The 22,035-nt window shown below is 39.3% G+C and overlaps 1 protein-coding gene across 1 annotated transcript in view; it reads left to right on the top strand.

The window, feature by feature from the left end:
- The window catches only part of LOC124803321 (photoreceptor outer segment membrane glycoprotein 2-like), a 50,028-nt gene that overhangs the window by 6,416 nt on the left and 21,577 nt on the right, over positions 1-22,035 (top strand). Inside the window, exons 4-6 of the mRNA XM_047264505.1 lie at positions 6,882-6,986; positions 7,018-7,135; positions 19,476-19,625. Coding sequence (XP_047120461.1) covers positions 6,882-6,986; positions 7,018-7,135; positions 19,476-19,625 — 373 coding nt within the window. The remainder of the gene's footprint in view (positions 1-6,881; positions 6,987-7,017; positions 7,136-19,475; positions 19,626-22,035) is intronic.

Genomic DNA, 22,035 nt, shown 5'->3' with positions numbered 1-22,035 from the left:
ACTCTCCTCCTATGTGCATCATTCCCTGTGGGCGAGGACCATGTCATCTTCACATAGATCAGCTTCTTTCCAATTTTGATCTGCTGATCTACATCTTCTCAGTGACAGTATCCTTACCCACTTTAGTGCCATTGGCACCTTTTTGGCTATCAATGTTATGACCTCTTCCCTCAATCTCATACCTCACTAAATGGTCACTACATGATTATCCTTGAAGCAGTGCCCAATGGACCAGTTGCCACAAAGGGCTCTTCAAAGGGCCAGCTGGCAGTTGTGCAAGGTGTACTCAATAGGTATGTAACACTTTTTTTCTTGGCCAATTTCAGTTGGAAAAAATGCAGAATTTGTTGTGGGACATAGACCAGTTTCTTGCTGGTTTCAGTCTGTATCTTCTCAGCTGCTACAGTTTTATGAAGTTCTGATAGGTGAGGGCACTATATGCAGCCTTGAAATGCCATCTGCAAAGGAGATGCATTCCAAGTGGACAGTTGTCATTGAGTTTCTTTTTACAGAAAACCAGAGCATCGCTTATATTCATAGGCACTTGCAGAATGTCTAATGAGACTTGGCAGTGAACAAAAGGATGGTGATTCTTAGGGCAAGGCATTTGTCTTCATTGCAACAAGGTCACAGAAACCTGTCTGATCACCCATGTGTCAGATGGCCACACACAGGTGTGACTCCTGCAATTTTGGAACATGCAGACATGCCCTTTCAAGATGGTTGATAGATCCCACTCAGACACCTCGTTGCTCAACTGGATGTCTGTGTTGGTGGTGATGATATACTCTTCAGCCACTTGGGGTACTCAAAGGTATGTTCCCACTGGGTTCCCCACTACCTAAGAAGATCATAAAGAGCAGAGAATGGCCATGTGTGCAGAATTGCTTGTTTGTTATGAGAATGATTGTGACAACTTTTTGTTGAATATCATTGCAGGCAAGATGTTTAGTGATATCATGTGTAGACATGTAGCCTCTCCTAGTAAGGTGGCAATAAGGCCATCACATTGGATGGAGATTATGTTAAAAAATAGAGTTTGTAGCCAAAAGTGTGAGGGATAATATGATGTTTTGGAATCCTGAATAAAACCAACCTGATTTCAGGAGAAAAAGTGTTACGTTACTTATTGAATGCTCCTTGTACAACGATGCCATCAGCTCTGTGATCTGTCCTTTTTATTATATCAGAAAAGTTGTTGAAACGATATGAACTCAAAAAAATGGTCTTAAGCAGCTTCAGGAGACCTAGTGGACACATACTTCTGCATCTTAGTTATAAATATCTGAACCATGCTTTTGGCCTCACCATTAGATTGAGAATGAAACAGGAGAGCTGTGAGATGACGAACACCACTAGCCTGAGAAAAAGATGCATACAACTGGGGGCCGTTATCAGTAACCACAGTATATGGAAGTCCATCAATTGAGAAATTCCTAGACAGGACTGAAATAATAGGTGCCATGGAGATGGAAAAACAATGTGCCATGTAGGGAAACTTGGAACAGGCATCCTCTGCAATAAGTCAATACTGATTTAGAAAGGGCCCAGCAAAATCAACATATAGAGTTCCCATGGGCACTGCAGCATCGGCCAGCGGGAAACAGACACCCACAGATAGGTCTGTTGCTGAACACAATGACTGCAAGCGGCAATAAGGCACATAATATCCCCATCTATGCCCAACAATTACATATGCCTGTAGGCCAAAGCTTTGATGTGAGAGGTTCCCCAGTGACCAAAATGAACAAGCACAGTACATTATGGCGTAAGGCAGCAGGAATCACAACCTAAGGAGCAGTGTCCTCCACAGCTAACAGAAGAACCCCATCAAACACAGAAATGTGGTGCTGGAGAGACCAGTAATTATGCAAGGGATCCTAGGTGTAGCCTGGTGGTTTTTCCAGCCAATTGTGCTGCAGTAAAGAGAGCGCCCGACTAAGTACAGGATCCACAGCAATGGCCTATGCTGTCGTGGTATCAGTGATGGGAAAACCATCAACCACATTCGGCTGGTATGGCATCTGATAATGATAACGGGAGAGGAAGAGAACCTGCCAGTGCAAATGAACGCACTGCCTTGTCTCTCACCGAAGCCAAAGGTTTACAAAGAGCAACCAACAGCTTATGATCTGTGATTAAATGGAACTTAGAACCATATAGGAAGATGTAAAATTTCCTGAGGGTGAATGTAATACCAGTGTCTCCTTTTAATCTGAGAATATTGCTGATGAGTGGGAGTTAAAGTCTTAGAAGTGCAAGCAGTGAGTTGTTCAGACTGTCTGCATATTTGTGGGCCATCACTGTGCCAAGACCCTGTTGAGAGGCATTAGTAGCCAAAACAAAATGCTGATCCAGATGGAAAGTGGTCAGACATGGAGCAGATTGAAGCTTAGATTTAAGCAAAGCTAATGCTCGGTCACTAGAGGAGGACCAGAGAAAAGGCACATGCAGGGTGTGAGCAACAGTGGATGCATCTGGCAAAAGCTTATGGTAGTATGCAACTATACCTAGAAGCACCTACAGTTCCTCCAAAGCTGCAGTTATGTCAACATGGTGAAGTAATGACCTGATCTTCATGTAAGAAACCTCAAAACCTAGGTACTCAATTGATGGCTGCAAGAACTGAGATTTGGCAAGATTGCACTTGAGATCCGCAGACTGCGAAACAGAAAACAATGATTGAAAATTGCTAAGGTAGTCTTTGGTGAAAGAATTCAAAACAATGATATCATCAAGGTAACTGGTGCAGACAGGACAAAGGCTGCCAGATGTTTTAAAAAATTATGAGAAATTGTGGGCACAATAGTGATTCCAAAAGGCAAATGTTGATAGTGGTGCAGGCTGAAAGGTGTATTGACAATGAGAAGGTGCCTAATGGCCTCTTCCGTGGGAAGCTGGAAATATGTTTCTGATGCTTCGTAAAGTAGTGGCCTCCTGACAATTTTGTGAGCACCTCGTCAGGGCAGGGCAACAGGTATGTATCTGTCACAGACTGTGTGCTAACAGTGACACTGAAGTCATCACAAAGGTGAAGCTTACTGAAGTAAATAGGCTGAATGACATCAAGCAATGCTAAATGGTCTAATTTGGCCTTGACAGAGTCATGCAATGCAACATGCACCTGTAGTGCCCAAAAAAAAACAAGTGTGGGCAGACTCTTTCATGATAATGTGGGCCTGAAAACCAGTAGCACAACCGAATGCAGGCGAAAACAGAGATGAAAACTCAAAGCAGAGAGACTCCAATTGTTGATATGGAACTTGATCTGACACTAAATTTATCTTACAACAATGGAGAAACCAAAAGTGTTAAACACATCTAACCTGAACAGGTCTGCAGTATGGAAATGATCCACAACAAGAAGGGTGAGAGGACAAGCAACAGACTTGTAAGAGACAGGATTGTAGAACTGACCTAGGTTTGGAATCTGTTGTTTATAGCAGCTAACCAACTTCCGTGAAACCTGTGTGAGGGGAGGGGAGCCCAAGTCAAACAATTTGTTTGGAGAAACAGTCATTGTAGAGATACAGTTTATATCCATTGATAGTACTGTGTCCACTACATTTGGCGAGGAGTTACACACCGATGCAATGTGGCCATTCTTTTGACACTTCTTGCAAATCTACCAACACTTAGAGCAGTAGGGGCAAGATGGAAGGGAATCAGGTGGCCACTGCTGTGAGGCAGTCAGTTGCTTCTGTTGCCATGACTTATGCTGCCCCATGCAATGCTGAGTTGCGGACAACTGTTGCAATGGCTTCCCCATCATCCTGAACACTTGCAATGTGCCTAAAGAGGTTGGCTGAGCAACTTGCAATGTCTCCCACCAGGCACCAATCAGATCATCTGCAGCCCATAACACTCCTAAGGACTGTGCTATATGGAGCACGTCAATAAGCCGTAAATGTCAGATTCTCACACTGAAGTGTTTCTTGCAGATTTTCCTATCTGGGGCCAGATGAATAATAACATCATACACCATGTGATCAGCACAGGATTTGTGATGGGTACTAGTGACAAATTTACAATGACGGCTCAACCTGTGTAATTCTACAGCTCAGGATTTGTAAGATTGGTTTGGGCATTTCTGACAATGGTAAAATGCTACACACACCACTGTGACATGTGTTCTGTCATAGTAATAGGTTGAGAAAAGCTTGCACATTTCATCAAATGAGAGGTTGGCTGGTTCTTACAAAGTTACAAGTAGGCACAACAACTGATAAATGCATGGCAAAAACCGGTAAGGAAAAAAGCCCTACACAATTTGGCATAATCCACGTGAAAAACATGGAAGTATCGGCATAATTGTGTCTCATGGGAACCTAACCTTCAGACAATGCATTGTGTGCCAGAAAGGGCACGGATGCACTGATGGGAGGGTAACCTGCCATGAACACGCAGATGCCACTTGATTTAGGGTGATGGCAAGAGCCTGTCATTGTTCTGCAAAAGCTTGCTGCTGGGCAATGAGACACTGGAGTGTATCTTCCATCAAGAAGTTCATCGTGTGACTTAGCACTGACACTAACACTAACACATGGAGAAAACATAACCCTCACTTGTCGCCAGGTTTGCTGTAACTAGAACAAATGCAATTTATGGAACATAGTACTTTATAGACAAACACTTAAGACACAATAAAGTACAAGTTGTGCATAGCACTGAACACATAGACTGACAACAGTAGTACAGGATGCAGAATAGGCCGAGCACTTGTTTGCAATCGCTTGCACAATATTGTTTCTTTGGTGGCTCACCAGAGTGTACCAGGAGGTTGAACCCAGGTATTCTCTATAAGTGGGACTGTGAACTGTATGGACATGTGATTTCTGAAATCACGTGTTATGAGTGAAGGTAAATAACATCTCATCTAAATAAACCACTTGCTGCTTCATAATTTTATATTTTAAAAAACATTATTTAATAGTCCCCTTTTAAAACAGTACACTAGAATTTTCTCATGTTTACTTGTTTTTTATGATGCCTTTTAAAAACAAATTGGATAGAATAGTAGACTTGATGTTCATTTCTTTTCTACAGAAGCAGTGACTTTTGCGGTATCTTCTCTGTCAGCATTGCCACTCATTTTCATCAGTGAATTCAATAACATGAATAGCAAGCTATTATGCCTCTCCCAAAAATTGTTTTCCATTTTCCACTGTGAGGAACAACTTGCACCATTTGAAAGTGAATTATGACTGTACATTACTACTTTCTGTGTGTCAATGTTTATTTGTTTTTAGTAGTTAAATGTGTGCTTATGCTTAATGAATGAAGTTTAATAGCATCACTTGCAGAAGTTGGTCAACAAAATAAGAATATTTTCAGCAGATATTTTGGAATGAAGAATTATAATAAAGTGATCAAGATTCTTAAGTTTTATGTATAGCTGGAAGAAGATACATTGAGTAAGAAACTCCATGGTTGCAGTAAGATATCCTTGTAGGGTCCTGAGATTTTCATGAGAGCTGCTTCCTATATTATGTTCAGTCAAATATCCCATTAGTATCTGGCAACCACCACAATAGTGCACCTCTTATGTGTTGTCATGATGTATTCATCAGCTTCAAAGAAATGAATAGTCAGTGATGCAAATGAAATTATTCCTGGGGCTATTTTGGACATACCTTTGAAACTATACTGGGAATGTCTCTGGATCACCTTTAATGTATTGTTTTGTGTGACAGGTGGTATATGTAGCATAAACTTGAGTATCATAAAGTTTCTATAGTTATGCAGTAAAGTGCATTTTCAATTTAGAATATAAACAAAAGAAAGTAAACACATGACTGGTGTACTTGGATTAAATTTAGTTGGAACATTGAAGCTGAGTCCTTTAATAGTACAAATAAGTGATTAGGAAATGGGACCTCTGAGGACAAAGTCCTAACACTTTTGGTTTTTGGGTTGCATGAGGTTTGTTGGATGGGCATTTTGATTGAATTAGAATCTTAAGGGGGACCTCTGCATTAAATAATGTTACTGAGGTAAGGTTTGCAGAAGATTTACTTTATCTTACCAAATAGTTATTTTTAAAAACAAAGATGAGGTGACTTACCGAACGAAAGCGCTGGCAGGTCGATAGACACACAAACAAACACAAACATACCCACAAAATTCAAGCTTTCATCAGGAAAGAGGGAAGGAGAGGGGAAGACGAAAGGAAGTGGGTTTTAAGGGAGTGGGTAAGGAGTCATTCCAATCCCGGGAGCGGAAAGACTTACCTTAGGGGGAAAAAAGGACAGGTATACACTCGCACACACGCACATATCCATCCACACATACAGACACAAGCAGACATATTTAAAGACAAAGAGTTTGGGCAGAGATGTCAGTCGAGGCAGAAGTGCAGAGGCAAAGAAGTTGTTGAAAGACAGGTGAGGTATGAGTGGCGGCAACTTGAAATTAGCGGAGATTGAGGCCTGGCGGATGACGAGAAGAGAGGATATACGGAAGGGCAAGTTCCCATCTCCGGAGTTCGGATAGGTTGGTGTGTAGTATAGTTATTTTATTCTTTTTCATTTATTTATTTTTATCAGTGCTGTTCCAGCCATTGCCATTTAAACATGTAGCAGTGATTAGACCCTCTTGTTTGGTTGCAAGCATTATAAATATTCTTCTTTGCTTTTATTTTGAATAGTATCTCTGTATTAAGTAATATTACTGAGCCCCTACCTGAGAGAGTTTTAATCGGTTAATATGGTATGGATACTCTTGCTCACCAATCAAATTTCAGATATGTCCATAAAGTTCTTTTAGTAGTAGACTTTGTGATACCAGTATGAAAAGAGAAGGTAATATCAGAAGTGAATCTCACTGTAATTATAACAATACTATAAAAAAGCCAACATGTAACCATCAATTCTGATTTACAGATACATGAGAGTGGATGGTCGTGCTCTACCACCTGTGCTACCATGGTCATGCTGCAATCCGTTTTCTCCCACACCATGTCTCCATGATCCCTTGCAGCAGCAGCGGTCACTTTCTGTGTGGCGTGATACTCCACAGACAGCAATTGACACAGTATTTGACAAAGGCTGTCTTGATCTTATTTTGCAGCCAATGGTTGCATTACTTACTGCCATACCAATTGTCAATGGCTGCTGTATTGCCCTCCAGGTCAGAGGTCAGCACTTCACACATTTTATTTTATAACATTTAAATGTATGCGGAAATTCATTGGTAACTAGTCTAGCAATGTAGGAATCTACATAAAATATTTTCATTCTTGACACACTTTGCTGATTAGATTTGAGTTGCATTAAGTGAGGTACCACAGACGAAGGTAAGTTTGTTTTTGGGCACTACATTTAATCTTTCTCTTTTGCTGATGAAGGCTGTGGCCAAAAGCTTTGTGTAAGTGTCTTTTACGTGTGCCTGTCTGCAACTTAATGTTTCTTCTTTACAGTAAGTAGCAATCTATCTTTTCCTACACTGTTAAAATTCCTACCTGGAGTTTCCATTGTTTGATATTTAATGTTGGCATATTTTTTCATCATTATATGCATATATTCACTCTGCTTAATCTTAATACCCAAGCCCTGGACTTCATTTTCAGGAGGACTAGGTCTCAGTTTCTTGTCTGGTCATTCAGATTTTTTGATGCTTTTGCTACATCATTAACGATAAACACTAATCTTCCTTCCTTTTTCTTGCTCTGTTCCTTGACTCCATATTTTCTATTTATCATGTAGTATAGGTAATGTTTCTAGCATTTGTAGACTTAGAGAAAGCTTTTGACAATGTTGACTGGAATACTCTCTTTCAAATTCTGAAGCTGACAGGGGTAAAATACAGGGAGCGAAAGGCTATTTACAATTTGTACAGAAACCAGATGGCAGTTATAAGAGTCGAGGGACATAAAAGGGAGGCAGTGGTTGGGAAGAGAGTGAGACGGGGTTGTAACCTCTCCCCAATGTTATTCAATCTGTATATTGAGCAAGCAGTGAAGGAAACATAAGAAAAATTCGGAGTAGGTATTAAAATCCATGGAGAAGAAATAAAAACTTTGAGGTTTGCCGATGACATTGTAATTCTGTCAGAGACAGCAAAAGACTTGGAAGAGCAGTTGAATGGAATGGATAGTGTCTTGAAAGGAGGATATAAGATGAACATCAACAAAAGCAAAACGAGGATAATGGAATGTAGTCGAATTAAGTCGGGTGATGCTGAGGGAATTAGATTAGGAAATGAGACACTTAAAGTAGTAAAGGAGTTTTGCTATTTGGGGAGCAAACTAACTGATGATGGTCGAAGTAGAGGGGATATAAAATGTAGACTGACAATGGCAAGGAAAGTGTTTCTGAAGAAGAGAAATTTGTTAACATCAAGTATAGATTTAAGTGCCAGGAAGTCGTTTCTGAAATTATTTGTATGGAGTGTAGCCATGTATGGAAGTGAAACATGGATGATAAATAGTTTGGACAAGAAGAGAATAGAAGCTTTTGAAATGTGGCGCTACAGAAGAATGCTGAAGATTAGATGGGTACATCACGTAACTAATGAGGAGGTATTGAATAGGATTGGGGAGAAGAGAAGTTTGTGGCACAACTTGACTAGAAGAAGGGATCGGTTGGTAGGACATGTTCTGAGACATCAAGGGATCACCAATTTAGTATTGGAGGGCAGCATGGAGGGTAAAAATCGTAGAGGGAGACCAAGAGATGAATACACTAAGCAGATTCAAAAGGATGTAGGTTGCAGTAGGTACTGGGAGGTGAAGAAGCTTGCACAGGATAGAGTAGCATGGAGAGTTGCATCAAACCAGTCTCAGGACTGAAGACCACAACAACAACAACAACAGGTAATGTTGTCAAGTGTCATAAACTTTATGTAAAAACTAGTGTAATGAATATCTTTCACAATGTTTCTGCTTTTTCAGTTCATATTTTAAATCTAAAATGCATCTGCTTGCACATTGAACAAATTAAATGGTATTTCACTAAATTTTTAAAAGTGACTGTTACAATAACACACACTTGTAAACCTACATTTACCAAATTTATATATAGATCATTTGATTTATGCAAGTACATGTTCAAGATACTACCCGCCAGGTTAGCCGAGAGCGCTAATGCGCTGCTTCCTAGACTCGTGTAGGTGCACCGGCCCTGGATCGAATCCACCCAGCGGATTACCAATGTCGACCAGTGAGCCAGTCAGCCTGGATGTGATGTGGTTTTTAGGCAGTTTTCCACATCTCACTAGGTGAATACCAGGCTGGTCCCCACATTCAGCCTCAGCTAAATGATTTGCAGATATCTGACCACGTTCACACTATTCCATGGCTTACAGTAGACGCAGACAGTAGGGGTACATTAATTCCATCCCAGGGGTACAGGGTGGCAGTAGGAAGGGCATCTGCCCTTGACATTAACCTTGCCAAATCCAATGCTAACCATGCCGACCCTGTGTAACCGCAGGACAAAGGCATCAGCAAAAGAAGACGTTCAAAATACTGTGTGATTCTGTAAAAATACTGGGTGATCAAAAAGCCAGTATAAATTTGAAAACTGAATAAATCACGGAATTATGTAGATAGAGAGGTACAAATTGACACACATGCTTGGAATGAAATGGGGTTTTATTAGAACCAAAAAAATACAAAAGTTCAAAAATGTCCGACAGATGGCGCTTCATCTGATCAGAATAGCAATAATTTGCATAACAAAGTAAGACAAAGCAAAGATGATGTTCTTTACAGGAAATGCTCAATATGTCCACCATCATTCCTCAACAATAGCTGTAGTTGAGGAATCATGTTGTGAACAGCACTGTAAAGCATGTCCGGAGTTATGATGAGGCATTGGCGTCGCATGTTGTCTTTCAGCATCCCTAGAGATGTTGGTCGATCATGATACACTTGTGACTTCACGTGACCCCAAAGCCAAAAATTGCATGGACTGAGGTCTGGGGACCTGGGAGGCCAAGCATGACGAAAGTGGCAGCTGAGCACACGATCATCACCAAATGACGCGTGCAAGAAATCTTTCACGTGTCTAGCAATATGGGGTGGAGTGCCATCCCGCATAAACATCGCACGTTCCAGCAGGTGTTTATCATTATCAGCCAGGCTGGGGATGATGCGTTTCTGTAACATATCGGTGTACCTCTCACCCATCTCGGTAGCAGTTACTGACATTTTGCTGTCCATCCCCATCTGTCGGACATTTTGTGAACCTCTCCCCCCCCCCCCCCCCCCCCCCCACCCCCTGTAAAACCCCATGTCATTCCAAGCATTTGTGTCAATTTTTACTTCTCTATCTACATTATTCCGTGGTTTATTAAGTTTTCAAGTTTATTCTGACTTTTTGATCACCCAGTAGATTCAGAATGTGCGGCAGACAATTTAAAAAAATTGTAACTGAGAAACATTTTATATCACTAAGTAACATGTTATAATAACAAAACAATCAATTTTTGACAAAATAAGGTAATTGAATAGATAAAAAAATCTGGTAATTGGAGAGAAAAGCAGAGTTATTCTTAGTCTGGGAGGCAGTGTTGAAGACTGTGGAATGTTAAAGAGGTTGTCCAAGCTCGGTTTGTAGGACAGGAGTGGTGGTTGATGGTGTGGCTATTTAGGGAGCTGCGGAGGGGCAGAAAGAGAAACACCACTATTAAAGTGAGCAGATTTTTCTATCTATCCAATTATCTTAAGTAACTTGTTATATAATTTTCTTCCAGCACATTTTCCCTAGGAACTTTTTCACATGAAACTGATCCCATATCCCACTGTTCAACATCCAAGCCAACTTTTATGGCCCATCAGAAGTTCTGTTTATTGTTTGGTGATAAGTTTTTTGCTGTTTTGAGTTGAATGCCTTAGGCACCAGTACAGGTATCAGTTGACAAAACTGTATGTCATCCCATTTTTCACCCTTAGTCTTTCTGGATATTGACTAACGCTTGTTGAATTTGTCATATGATATTTTTAAACAGTCTTTCATTTTTTGTATGAATCTATTTTCAATATTTTATTAGCTTCTGTTACTGACTGACTCTCATTTCTTCCTTATTTGGTCAGAAACAGGCTGAAAAGCTTGTAAGAGCATTGCAGGGGAGATTGTGCTGAGAAATAATTATTAAGACAAAGTCAGTACGTTGCACCATTTCTGAGCTATTTAGCATCAAGTCAGCCAATCTGACTTGTGTGTGCAGATTCAAGCACTTGCACGTGCTAAAATGCAGTAGCACACAGGCATCTGTGGGTCTGTGAGTTACCACTTACTTGTATGCTCATTACCATTCAAAATATGCCTTTTTTGAAAGCTGTTGTTGTTCAATTTGAGGAAACCAAATGAAGAACAAGTACACTGACACTGTCTCTGGCAGGCTGCTTGAATTTGTGTGTGTGACAACTGGATTGGCTAACTTCAATACTAAATAATGCAGAAATGGGACAACACATAGAATTTTTTTCATAACAATCATTTCCCAGTACATTCTCACCACCATTTGGAGAATGGATATCAATAACGGACTAAGAGCCAAAAGACTTATTCCGAATTATTCAGTTTTTTGGTTTGAAAAAAAAAAAATATTGTAATGAAAAAACCTCAACAACATTTGTTATTTGTTTTCTACACTCGTGCTAAATGCTGTACTGGTATCAGCAAAAACGAGGTAAGTGCCGATGAAAGAAATCTCAAGCGTTTATCAGTTTTGTTAATAATAAATGTTTTCGTAACTTGAAGCTCTAACATTCTTCCGGCCTCTTACATTTTTCAGCCTGGGCAAAATCTGGGTCACACTATGCAAACAATTGCAATGCTTTGTAGCACTTAGCCTGCCTTAGCCTCACCGGTAGGCAGGTACATACTGCTCATGCTATCTTTCAGGTCTTTTATAAATATATTGGGAAGCAGTAGTTAGTATCCCTAGTTCCCTAAACAGGTTCCTGCAGGATGTTCTTGAGTTCACACCAAATATAACTCTTACTGCATGTTTTTGAGCCCAGAAAATTTTAGCTTGGCTTGATGAATTACCCCAAAAAATAATCCCATATGGCATTATGGAATGAAAGTAAGCATAGTATGCTAGCTTTTTCATTTTTATATCTCCAGTGTCTGACACAATTCGCATTGCAAATAGAGATTTGTTAAGACGCTTCAGCAGTTCTGTGGTATGCTCCCCCAGTTGCATTTATTATCAAGCTGTAATCCCAAGAATTTAACACTGTCCACTTCTTCTATCTGCTTGTCATCGTATGTTAGGCACATACTCATGGGACACCCCTTACAAGTTCTGAACTGCATGTAGTGTGTTTCTTCAAAGTTAGTGACAAAGAATTGGTTAGGAACCAGTGATTAATGTCCACAAATATTTTATTAGCCAATCTTTCTAAGACTACACTTGATTTGCTGTTTATTGCAATGTTTGTATCATCAGCAAACAATATGAACTTGGTATCTGGTAATGTTATTGATGAAAGGTCATTGATATACACAAGAAAAAGTAAGGGCCCTAAAATGGAACCTTGTGGGACTCCACATGTAATTAGCTCCCAGTTGGATGATGCCTGATATCTTAATATATGTCTTTTTCCTAATAACACCCTTTGTTTCCTGCCAGAGATATAAGCTTTGAACCATTTTGCTGCATTTCCTGTTACACCATAATATTCTAATTTGCTGAAAAAAGGATATTGTGATTTACACAGTCAAATGCCTTTGGCAGATCACAAAATATACCAGTTGCCTGCAATTTTTTGTCTAATGAATTAAGCACATTTTCACTGTAAGTGTAGATAGCCTTCTCAACATCAGAAACCTTTACAAATCCGAACTGTGACTTCGATAGTATGTTATTTGAGATAAGATGGTTATAAAGCCAATTGTACATTACTTTTTCTAAAATTTTTGAGAATGCTGGCAAAAGTGAAATTGGATGGAAATTTTATGCTATTTCTTTCTCTACCTTCTTAAATAGTGGCTTAATTTCACCATATTTCAACCATCCAGGAAATATTCCACTGATAAACTACTGGTTACACAGATAGCTTAATATGTTACTTAACTCCGAATTACATTCTTTAATTAACTTTGTTGATATTTCATCATACCCACCAGATGTTTTTGATTTTAAAGATTTTATGATGAACATTATTTCTACTGGGGTAGTAAGGATAAAATTCATATTATGGAAGTTACTTGAAATGTCTGGTCTGAGGTATTCCATAGCAGCATCTACACAACCTGACAACCCTATCTTTTCAGTAACAGCTTTAAAATGTTTGTTAAAAAGTTCTGCAACACTATACACATCTGTCACCAATGTATCATTTACTCTTAATGCTATTTGTCCCTCTTCATGTCTGGTTCTACCAGTCTCCTTCTTCACACTATCCCATATTGTCTTTATTTGATTATCTGATATGACTGACTTTTCCTTGTAATATATTTTCTTTGATGTTTGTATTGCAGTCTTTAATATTTTGCAGTATTTCTTGTAATGTGCTATAGCATCAACATCAGAACTGTTTCAGACTGACAGATACAGTTTTCTTTTTATTTTACAAGATACCCCTATTCCTTGAGTAATCCATGGCTTCTTTGTAGACTTTGCTCTAACCTTGGTTAGTTTTGGGGGAAAACAGTGTTGAAATAAGGTAAGCACTTTATTAGCAAAAGTGTTATATTTTTCATTCATGCCATGAGCTCAGTAATAAATGATATCACTGCTTAGCCGACTTTTCAGGTTGTTGACAGTGGCACTTAGCTTGGTTTTTTGGGTCTTACCCAAAAAAAATTATTTGATACTTATCCCATTATTGGTTTCCACTCTACATGTGTAGTAGTCCACTCAACAAAGGAAAATTTTGGGGCAATTTCGTGTCTTCTCAAATTTCTGTACAGTGCTAGGGAGGAGTGCCGTGAACAACATACTAAAACTCCAACTAGAGGGGTGCTATTATGGCAATGGGAGGCCGGGACTTCAGGGTCACTTTTTTGTGTTTTTCTTGAATAGCTCGAAAACTGTGACATCTAGCAAAAATTAAGTTACATTCAGTTTCCTACAAAAAGATCTTATTTATTGCAATTATTAAAAAATAGAGTTTTAATGGTTTAAAAGTAATGTTTATTGTTAAGTGAAATGGGTTGGGAATAAATATTAAATGTGTATACCATATTTAAGTGCAGTGGAGCCTTATTAAGGAATAAATTATGTTTTGGTTGCATAACAGGGTAAATGGGAGGGGCATAGAAGTGCAAGACAAGGTATTTTGCTGGACTGTTGTCATGCACTTCCCTCCTTCATAGGTCTGCAGACTGAATAGCAAGCATGTGATTCCCCACTCTGTATATCCGTCTGTGTCACAAGAAACAACTACAGTGTGTTTCACAAAGTAATACCAACCCTCTGCAGCATGCCTTATGAAGAACTGACAATGCAGTGCATGGATGTGTATATTCCAGAAAGTGCATTAACATTATTTGGAATACAGATGTAAGTTACTACTGCAAGAAATGCATATGGACAGAATCCACATAATCTCTGTACATTCTTCTACAATGCTAGAGGGGATATAGATTCTTAATCATCCTGTTCAATAGCTGTATTATTTTTCTGGGGAAGGTGCTACTTGCTAATCAGTTTACAGATAGACTACACCTCTCCAGCATTTCCTGTCCACTTCTCTTAGGTGAGTAGATAAAATAACTCGACTTACCACATGTTTATATAGGGGAGTTATTTTCAGCTTATTAAATGAGTACTTGTTAAGTGAGCTTTAATGTAGAATCTATTCCTGTAAACAGTATCTGAGAAGTGTTTAATTTTTAACTGTGATGTTGGCAGTGACCAATCTAAAGTCAGGGGGAAAGAGACTAGATTCATAAATGTGGTACCTTGCTGCTGTCTGTAGTTGACAGTGTATTGTAAAGCCATGACACTGTGTTGTAGTAACTTGGTGATGAATTAATGAATGGCCAGAAAATTACTCCACTCCTCTCATCATGAATTGTGTTACTTGTAGACTGAAAAATCTCTTTCATTAAGGAATTGTTGGCACTTTTAGAGTGGCTGCACTGAGTGGACCCTCTTAGCATACATCCACAGTATATGGAATGTCCAAGTCTGGAACAGTAATTTGCTGTAATGCTTTGCTTGATTTAGGGTGAAATATCTGTAGTTCCATATCACCTGGGTTACATACTTTTGTTGCACCAGGAGATAATTTTACCCTCTGGACCTCTTGAGATGTTTGGAGAGCTGAGGGTGGGATGATGCATTGATGCCCCTCATGCTCTGAAAAGTATTCCAGCCAGTGACAGTAGAGACAATGGAATTGATATTGTTGAATACACACTGACTGCATGTTACGCTTGTGTCAGATTCTTCAATGTGGTAGACAGTTGACAGTTCCAGCTGTTGAGCATTTTTACATAATAGCTCACTTAACAACTGCAAATTAGTGCCAACCAGTATGGAATCAGGAACACATCATGCAAAATCCAATACATGCTCTACTTGCAGGACATACTAATAGCCACAAATCAATGCAGAAAGGTGAATGCAGTGATTCTTGACTCTGAAAAGCTTTTAATTCAGTATCACACCAAAATTAATAACAAATGTACAATTATACAGAGTATCAAGTTTGTGAGTGGACTGTGAGTACACAGCTTGTTAGCTTGGACATAGAGTCATCAAAAGATGATAGGAACCTTACTGTTGGCCTATCAGACAGTATTAATAGTAATCTCAAGCATTATGCAGGTGTTTCAATTATGTATAATTAAGAACTGCCTGGGAAAGGCTTCACTAATGCCTAGTGAAATCTTGATGAGATTCCAAAGGGTTTAAATATTGGCTACTTGATATAAATGTTTGGAAACAGAAAATTGTACACTTTACAAAATGCAGAAATGTAGGGTTTTATGTCTGCAACATCAGTGAGTCACCATTCAAATCTGTGAATGCAAACAAGTAGCTGGGTGTAACAATTTGTGGAATATAAAACTGGATGATCAAATAGGCTCAATTGTAGGGAAAGCAGACCATAGACTCTGGTAGAATTCTGGGAATTCTTTATAAAATGCTTGACTACATTTACATCTACCTCTATGGTCTGCAAACCACCGTGAAGTGCATGGCAGAGAGTACATCCCATTGTACCAATTATTACAGCTTTCTCCCATTCTATTTACATAGGCATCACAGAAAAAATGATTAGTTCAGTGACTCTGTGTATGCTGTAATTAGTCTAATCTTGTCTTCTTGGTCCTTTTGTGACACTCTCCAATAGTTCAAACAAACATGTGACCAAGCTGCCCTTCTCTGTAGCCATTCAGCATCCTCTGTTAGTCCTGTCTAGTGTGGGTCAAACACACTTGAGCATTATTCTTGGATGGGTCACATTTTGTATGCAGTCTCCTTTGTAGAGTGATTGCATGTCACTAGTATTCTACTCAAGAACCACAGTTGAACATTTGCTTTACCTATGAGTGAAACTGTGTGATCATTCTATTTCATATGCCTGTAAATTGTTATACCCAGATATTTGTATGAGTTAACCAATTCCAACTGTAACTCATTGATATTACAGCCATGGATACTGTAGTTTTTTGTTTTATTAAGTGCACATTTTATGTTTCTGAACATTTAAAGTAAGTTACCAATCTTTGCACCATTTTGAAATCTTATCAAGATGTGACTATATTTGCACAGCTTCTTTCAGACAGTACTTCTTTACAGAAAACTGCATCATCTGCAAAGAATCTGAGGTTACTGTTAATATTGTCTGCAAGTCCATTAATATACAAAATGAATAGCAAGGGTCCCAGAACCCTTCCCTGAGTAATACATGAAGCTACTTCTACATTTGTCAGTGACTCTCCAATCAAAATAACTTGATGTGTCCTTCCTACCAAAAAATCCTCAATCCAGTCACAGATCTCACTTGATATGCCATATGTTCATACTTTTGATGGATAGGGTAAGTGTAGATGTGGTACTGAGTCAAATACTTTTCTGAAATTGAGGAATACTGCATCTACCTGACTGCCTTAATCCTTGATTTTGAATAATTCGTGTGAGAAAAGTGTGAGTTTAGTTTCACATTACCTGTGCTTTCAGAATTCATGTTGATTGGCAAGGAGGTCACTCTTTTTGAGATATCTCATTATGTTTCAGTTCAGAATATGTTCTATGGTTCTACAATAAAAGGATGTTGGATGATGGTTTTTTGGATAACTTCTGCTACCCTTCTTGTAGATAGATGTGACCTGTACCATCTTCCAAGTAATGGGAATCGATTTTTGTTCGAAGGATGTACAGCAGCTTAAAGTTAGAAAGGGGCTAATTCAGCCACACATTCAGTGTAGAATCTTATAGGAATCCATTTGGCCCTCTAGCTTTGTTCTGTTTTAATGATTTTAGCTGTGTCTCAACACCTCTGACACTGGCATCTATTTCACTCATCTTTTCATTGGTATGAGGATTAAACTGGAGCTATACACCTGGGCCTACTTTACAAAGGAACATTTAAAAACAGAGTTAAGCATTTTTGCTTTTGCTTTGCTACCCTCAATTTCAGTCCTTGCCTCATCTGTGAGTGACTGGACACTAAATTTGCTGTTACTAACAGCCTTTATATACACTAGAATTTATTGGGGTTTCATGAAAGACCATTTGACAAAATTCTATTATGATAATCACTGAAGGCTTCACACATTTCTCACTGCTCTTTTGAATTTCATTCAATATCTCTATCTACGACCATCTACTTTGTTTTACATCTATTTTGCAGTAGTCTCTGTTTATTTAGGAATTTATTTACAGTGACTGTACACCATGGTGGATCCCTGCCCATCATGAACTATTCTACTGAGTACTTATCTGTCCAGTGAATGGTCAACTATTCTTAAAAACTTGAGGCATAATTTCCCTGTCATTGGCTGAAAGTTTCTAGTTCCTTACTGAGATGTGACACTGCTGCTAGTTTTCTGTGCATTAGATCTTTCTCCTTGTTTCAGTTGGCTATTGTATTTTGATAATCATTGTTGCTATAATTTACCCCTGGTCACTTATACCAGTTTAGATGTGGACATCCTCAAAGAGGTCAGGTCCATTAGTTGCTGTTGGATCTGATATATTTTCATCATGAATGGGTTTCCGTACCATCTGTTCTAGATAGTTTTCAGAGAAAGCATTTAATAATGTTTCACAAGATGTCTTGTCATGCCCACCACTAAAAGGATTGTAATTATCCCATTTGATTGTTGGATGATTAAAATCTCCTCCAATGATTACAGTGTGGTTGTGAAACTTATGTACTAGTGAACTTAGGTTTTCTCTAAAGTTTTTGGTTACATTAGGAGGTGAGTTTTCTGGTGGTAGGTGGAAGGACTCATCTGTTACTATAGGTTATCCATCTTGAGCTGACTACAATCTAATTAAAGTGAATCTAGTTAAGGGGTGCCTGTTTAAGGACACTAGTTTGCTTTACTAGAATCAGAGGGAATGAAACTGTGCAGTAAACCTTGTTTGAGTGTAGGCAGTAGTGAACCGGAGCCACTGTTGTTTTCATCTCTCTGTTCAAACCAAATGGAATTTCCTACTTGGTGACTAAATTCCACATCCACAGGTAGGCATGTAGGCTGTGGTGGGTAATTGCATGGCCACCTCACGTGCCATGCCTGACAATTCTTGGTTTTTAGTTCTGGGGATGTAAGAAAGGTAGAATTCCACACTTGTGTGTTTGTGTGTGTTTGCAGACATGATAGTGGCGTGTGTGTGTATGTGTGTGTGTGTGTGTGTGTGTGTGTGTGTGTGTGTATGTGTGTGTGTATGGGCACAACTATGCCCATACACACACACACACACACACACACACACACACACACACACATTTTTACAAAACAGGTATGTGAGTCTTTAGAGTAATTGTAAAGTCCTTAGTGAAGCACACTACATTTTACATACTACTATAGTTGGAGTCACAAATGATGGCAGGTGAGTTTAGGCTTATTCTACGCGCCTATGTCACTCATTCTTCAACACCCAATGAGCGTTCAGTCATGTTCTGAATGCTCTGCTGTGAATGCCATAGAAAATGCGAACATGAAACATGATCGTAAGAGTTACTTGGAGAATTTTTATTCCATTTGTTGCGAGATATCTTCGCTGATGGTGGCGGTAAGTGACAACTTCTATGTAAGCAAGTGAGAAACATAATTTACAGGATGCACGCTTTGTTCAGGTGTAAAACACAAATGTACATTTACTGCAACTGTTGCTTGAAATTGGCAATAATGCAGGCCCTGTTGGTGCATTGATTTGTGCGGACCTCAATCATTTGTGAATTGTACTATAGTAGTGTGCTGTTAACTGTCTTAGTGACTGGATAATTTCATTTTTTAAAAAGTAATGCAGAATAATGTAAGTATTTGCTTTTTAAAGGCATTTATATATTGTTTATTTGCAGTCTCAAATACTTTATTAATAAATGAATTATGTATCAGTTTATTTCAGGCATCGTGCTGCGATACATTTACACTTCAGCAAGGAACAGTGTTTTAGTTGGAGATCCAGGTGGTAAAGCTTATGGATGGATATTTGGCAGAGGAGATTGCCGTTTTGCCCTAGGGTCAAGTTTACTGGAAATTGATAAGGTGAAAAATACATACAACTCTTTCTAATTATTAAATGACTTAACGTAGAAATAGTAAGTACACTATTTACACTCTTTATTCACACTGAAGTTACGTAAAATGGACTTAGATTAGATGCACACGTCAAAAATGGATCACTCTTTGAAGAGAAATCAGAGTCCAAATGATAAACAGAGTATATTATGTTTTGGAAAAAACAGTTTACCTTCCTCAATTATTGAAGAGATAGTGGAAGACTGAAGGTAATCCCTCCTATATAGTTGAGGCATTGAGTTATCAACAGGCTTCCAGTATGAGAGTTTCACTCTGCAGCGGAGTGTGCGCTGATATGAAACTTCCTGGCAGATTAAAACTGTGTGCCGGACCGAGACTCGAACTCAGGACCTTTGCCTTTCACGGGCAAGTGCTCTGCCAACTGAGCTACCCAAGCATGACTCATGCCCCGTCCTCACAACTTTACTTCTGCCAGTACCTCGTCTCCTACCTTCCAAACTTTACAGAAGCTCTCCTGCGCACCTTACAGAACTAGCACTCCTGAAAGAAAGGATATTGCGGTGACATGGCTTAGCCACAGCCAGGGGGATGTTTTCAGAATGAGATTTTCACTCTGCAGAGGAGTGTGCACTGATATGAAACTTCCTGGCAGATTAAAACTGTGTGCCGGACCGATACTCGAACTCGGGACCTTTACCTTTCACGGTCAAGTGCTCTGCCAACTGAGCTTCTGTAAAGTTTGGAAGGTAGGAGACGAGGTACTGGCAGAAGTAAAGTTGTGAGGATGGGGCGTGAGTCGTGCTTGGGTAGCTCAGTTGGCAGAGTACTTGCCTGCGAAAGGCAAAGGTCCCGAGTTCGAGTCTCGGTCTGGCACACAGTTTTAATCTGCCAGGAAGTTTCATATCAGCTCACACTCCGCTGCAGAGTGAAAATCTCATTCTGGAAACATCCCCCAGGCTGTGGCTAAGCCATGTCTCTGCAATATCCTATCTTTCAGGAGTGCTAGTTTTGCAAGGTTTGCAGGAGAGCTTCTGTAAAGTTTGGAAGGTAGGAGACGTAGTAGATGAGGTACTGGCAGAATTAAAGTTGTGAGGACGGGGTGTGATTCGTGTTTGGGTAGCTCAGCTGGCAGAGCACTTGCCTGCAAAAGGCAAAGGTCCCAAGTTTGAGTCTCGGTCCGGCACACAGTTTTAATCTGCCAGGAAGTTTCATATCAACAGGCTTGTGAACAAAACTAAAAATGTTACTGAATTCCCATACAGTGTTCTACTTCAGAGCTAACAAGTTCCACCAGAGCTCAGGCAATTTACAGGCAGTAACTTTAATCATGGCTCTCTATCATCAGTAGAGGTGGCTGTACACTTTCACACCATCCATAACTTGGCCACCAACCACCTGAGTTGACCGATTTCATCTGAAAGCAAGATGAAAATAACTCAACAGAACTCCAGGCACAAGGCAACATACTAAAAACCACCTGTTCTGTACTGCATGCTTATTTAAAGGTTCATCCTGACCACTATTCATAATTCTCACACAATTTCGTACAAAAACTTATGATAAAACACATAGAAAACCTTTGCAGTCAGTTTGAAACCTTTTAAAAAATCACATATGTAAATTTCAACAATTTTAAACAAATCTCAGACACATAAATTGCCACATCCAGCCCTCAAGTCAGAACACTAACTAGACCTGTTTTATAAATCAGCTACAATTGAATATACAGAGTTATTGGAATATTTAAGATGGAAACTCATGCTGATAAGATCAGTTGTGTATCTTTGGAGCATTCCACAGTTATGCTCTATTTACATAAATTAAATTGTTTATAACATTTTTATTGCTTTAATTGGAAAAGTAATGTGTTTATTAAGTTGCAGGTATTATCCACTTTCATCTGTGGTATCACAAGTGTGACTTTCGTAAGGGTTCAGTTATTACAATTTATAATAAACTTTTTAACTATTAGTGCTTCAAACATGGATTTACATTCAAAGAGCTCACCATATTACCACAGTTCCAATGCTGTCATTAGTTCTTCTCCAGCATGTTTGTAATGCATTTTATGCATTTTCATTAAAATCGTATTAGTGATGATATTCCAAGTCAAAGGTCCCACCGTCTTCGCTCATCTGTGACTGTGCCACTGGAACACACATCTATTTCTGTCTGGGAAAACCCCAATGACCACTGGGTTGTGTGGTTTTCTAGCTGCCTTTACCTGCACTCAGCTCACCTGTCACAGTCCATCTGACAGCTGGACACCACAAGAAACATTCACACTGTCTCGCAGCCAGATTCAGTCCACCCTGTGGCAATTGAACCAGCTGCTGAGATGATGGGCTGGTGACAGAAGCAAAGAGCCTGATACGCAAAGCAAGGGAAGCTGACCACTCTGAGGGAGGGCAACATG

The sequence above is a fragment of the Schistocerca piceifrons genome, chromosome 6 (assembly GCF_021461385.2).
Source record: "Schistocerca piceifrons isolate TAMUIC-IGC-003096 chromosome 6, iqSchPice1.1, whole genome shotgun sequence".
In the NCBI taxonomy this organism is placed as follows: domain Eukaryota; kingdom Metazoa; phylum Arthropoda; class Insecta; order Orthoptera; family Acrididae; genus Schistocerca; species Schistocerca piceifrons.
This window is presented reverse-complemented; position numbering and strand designations above follow the sequence as displayed.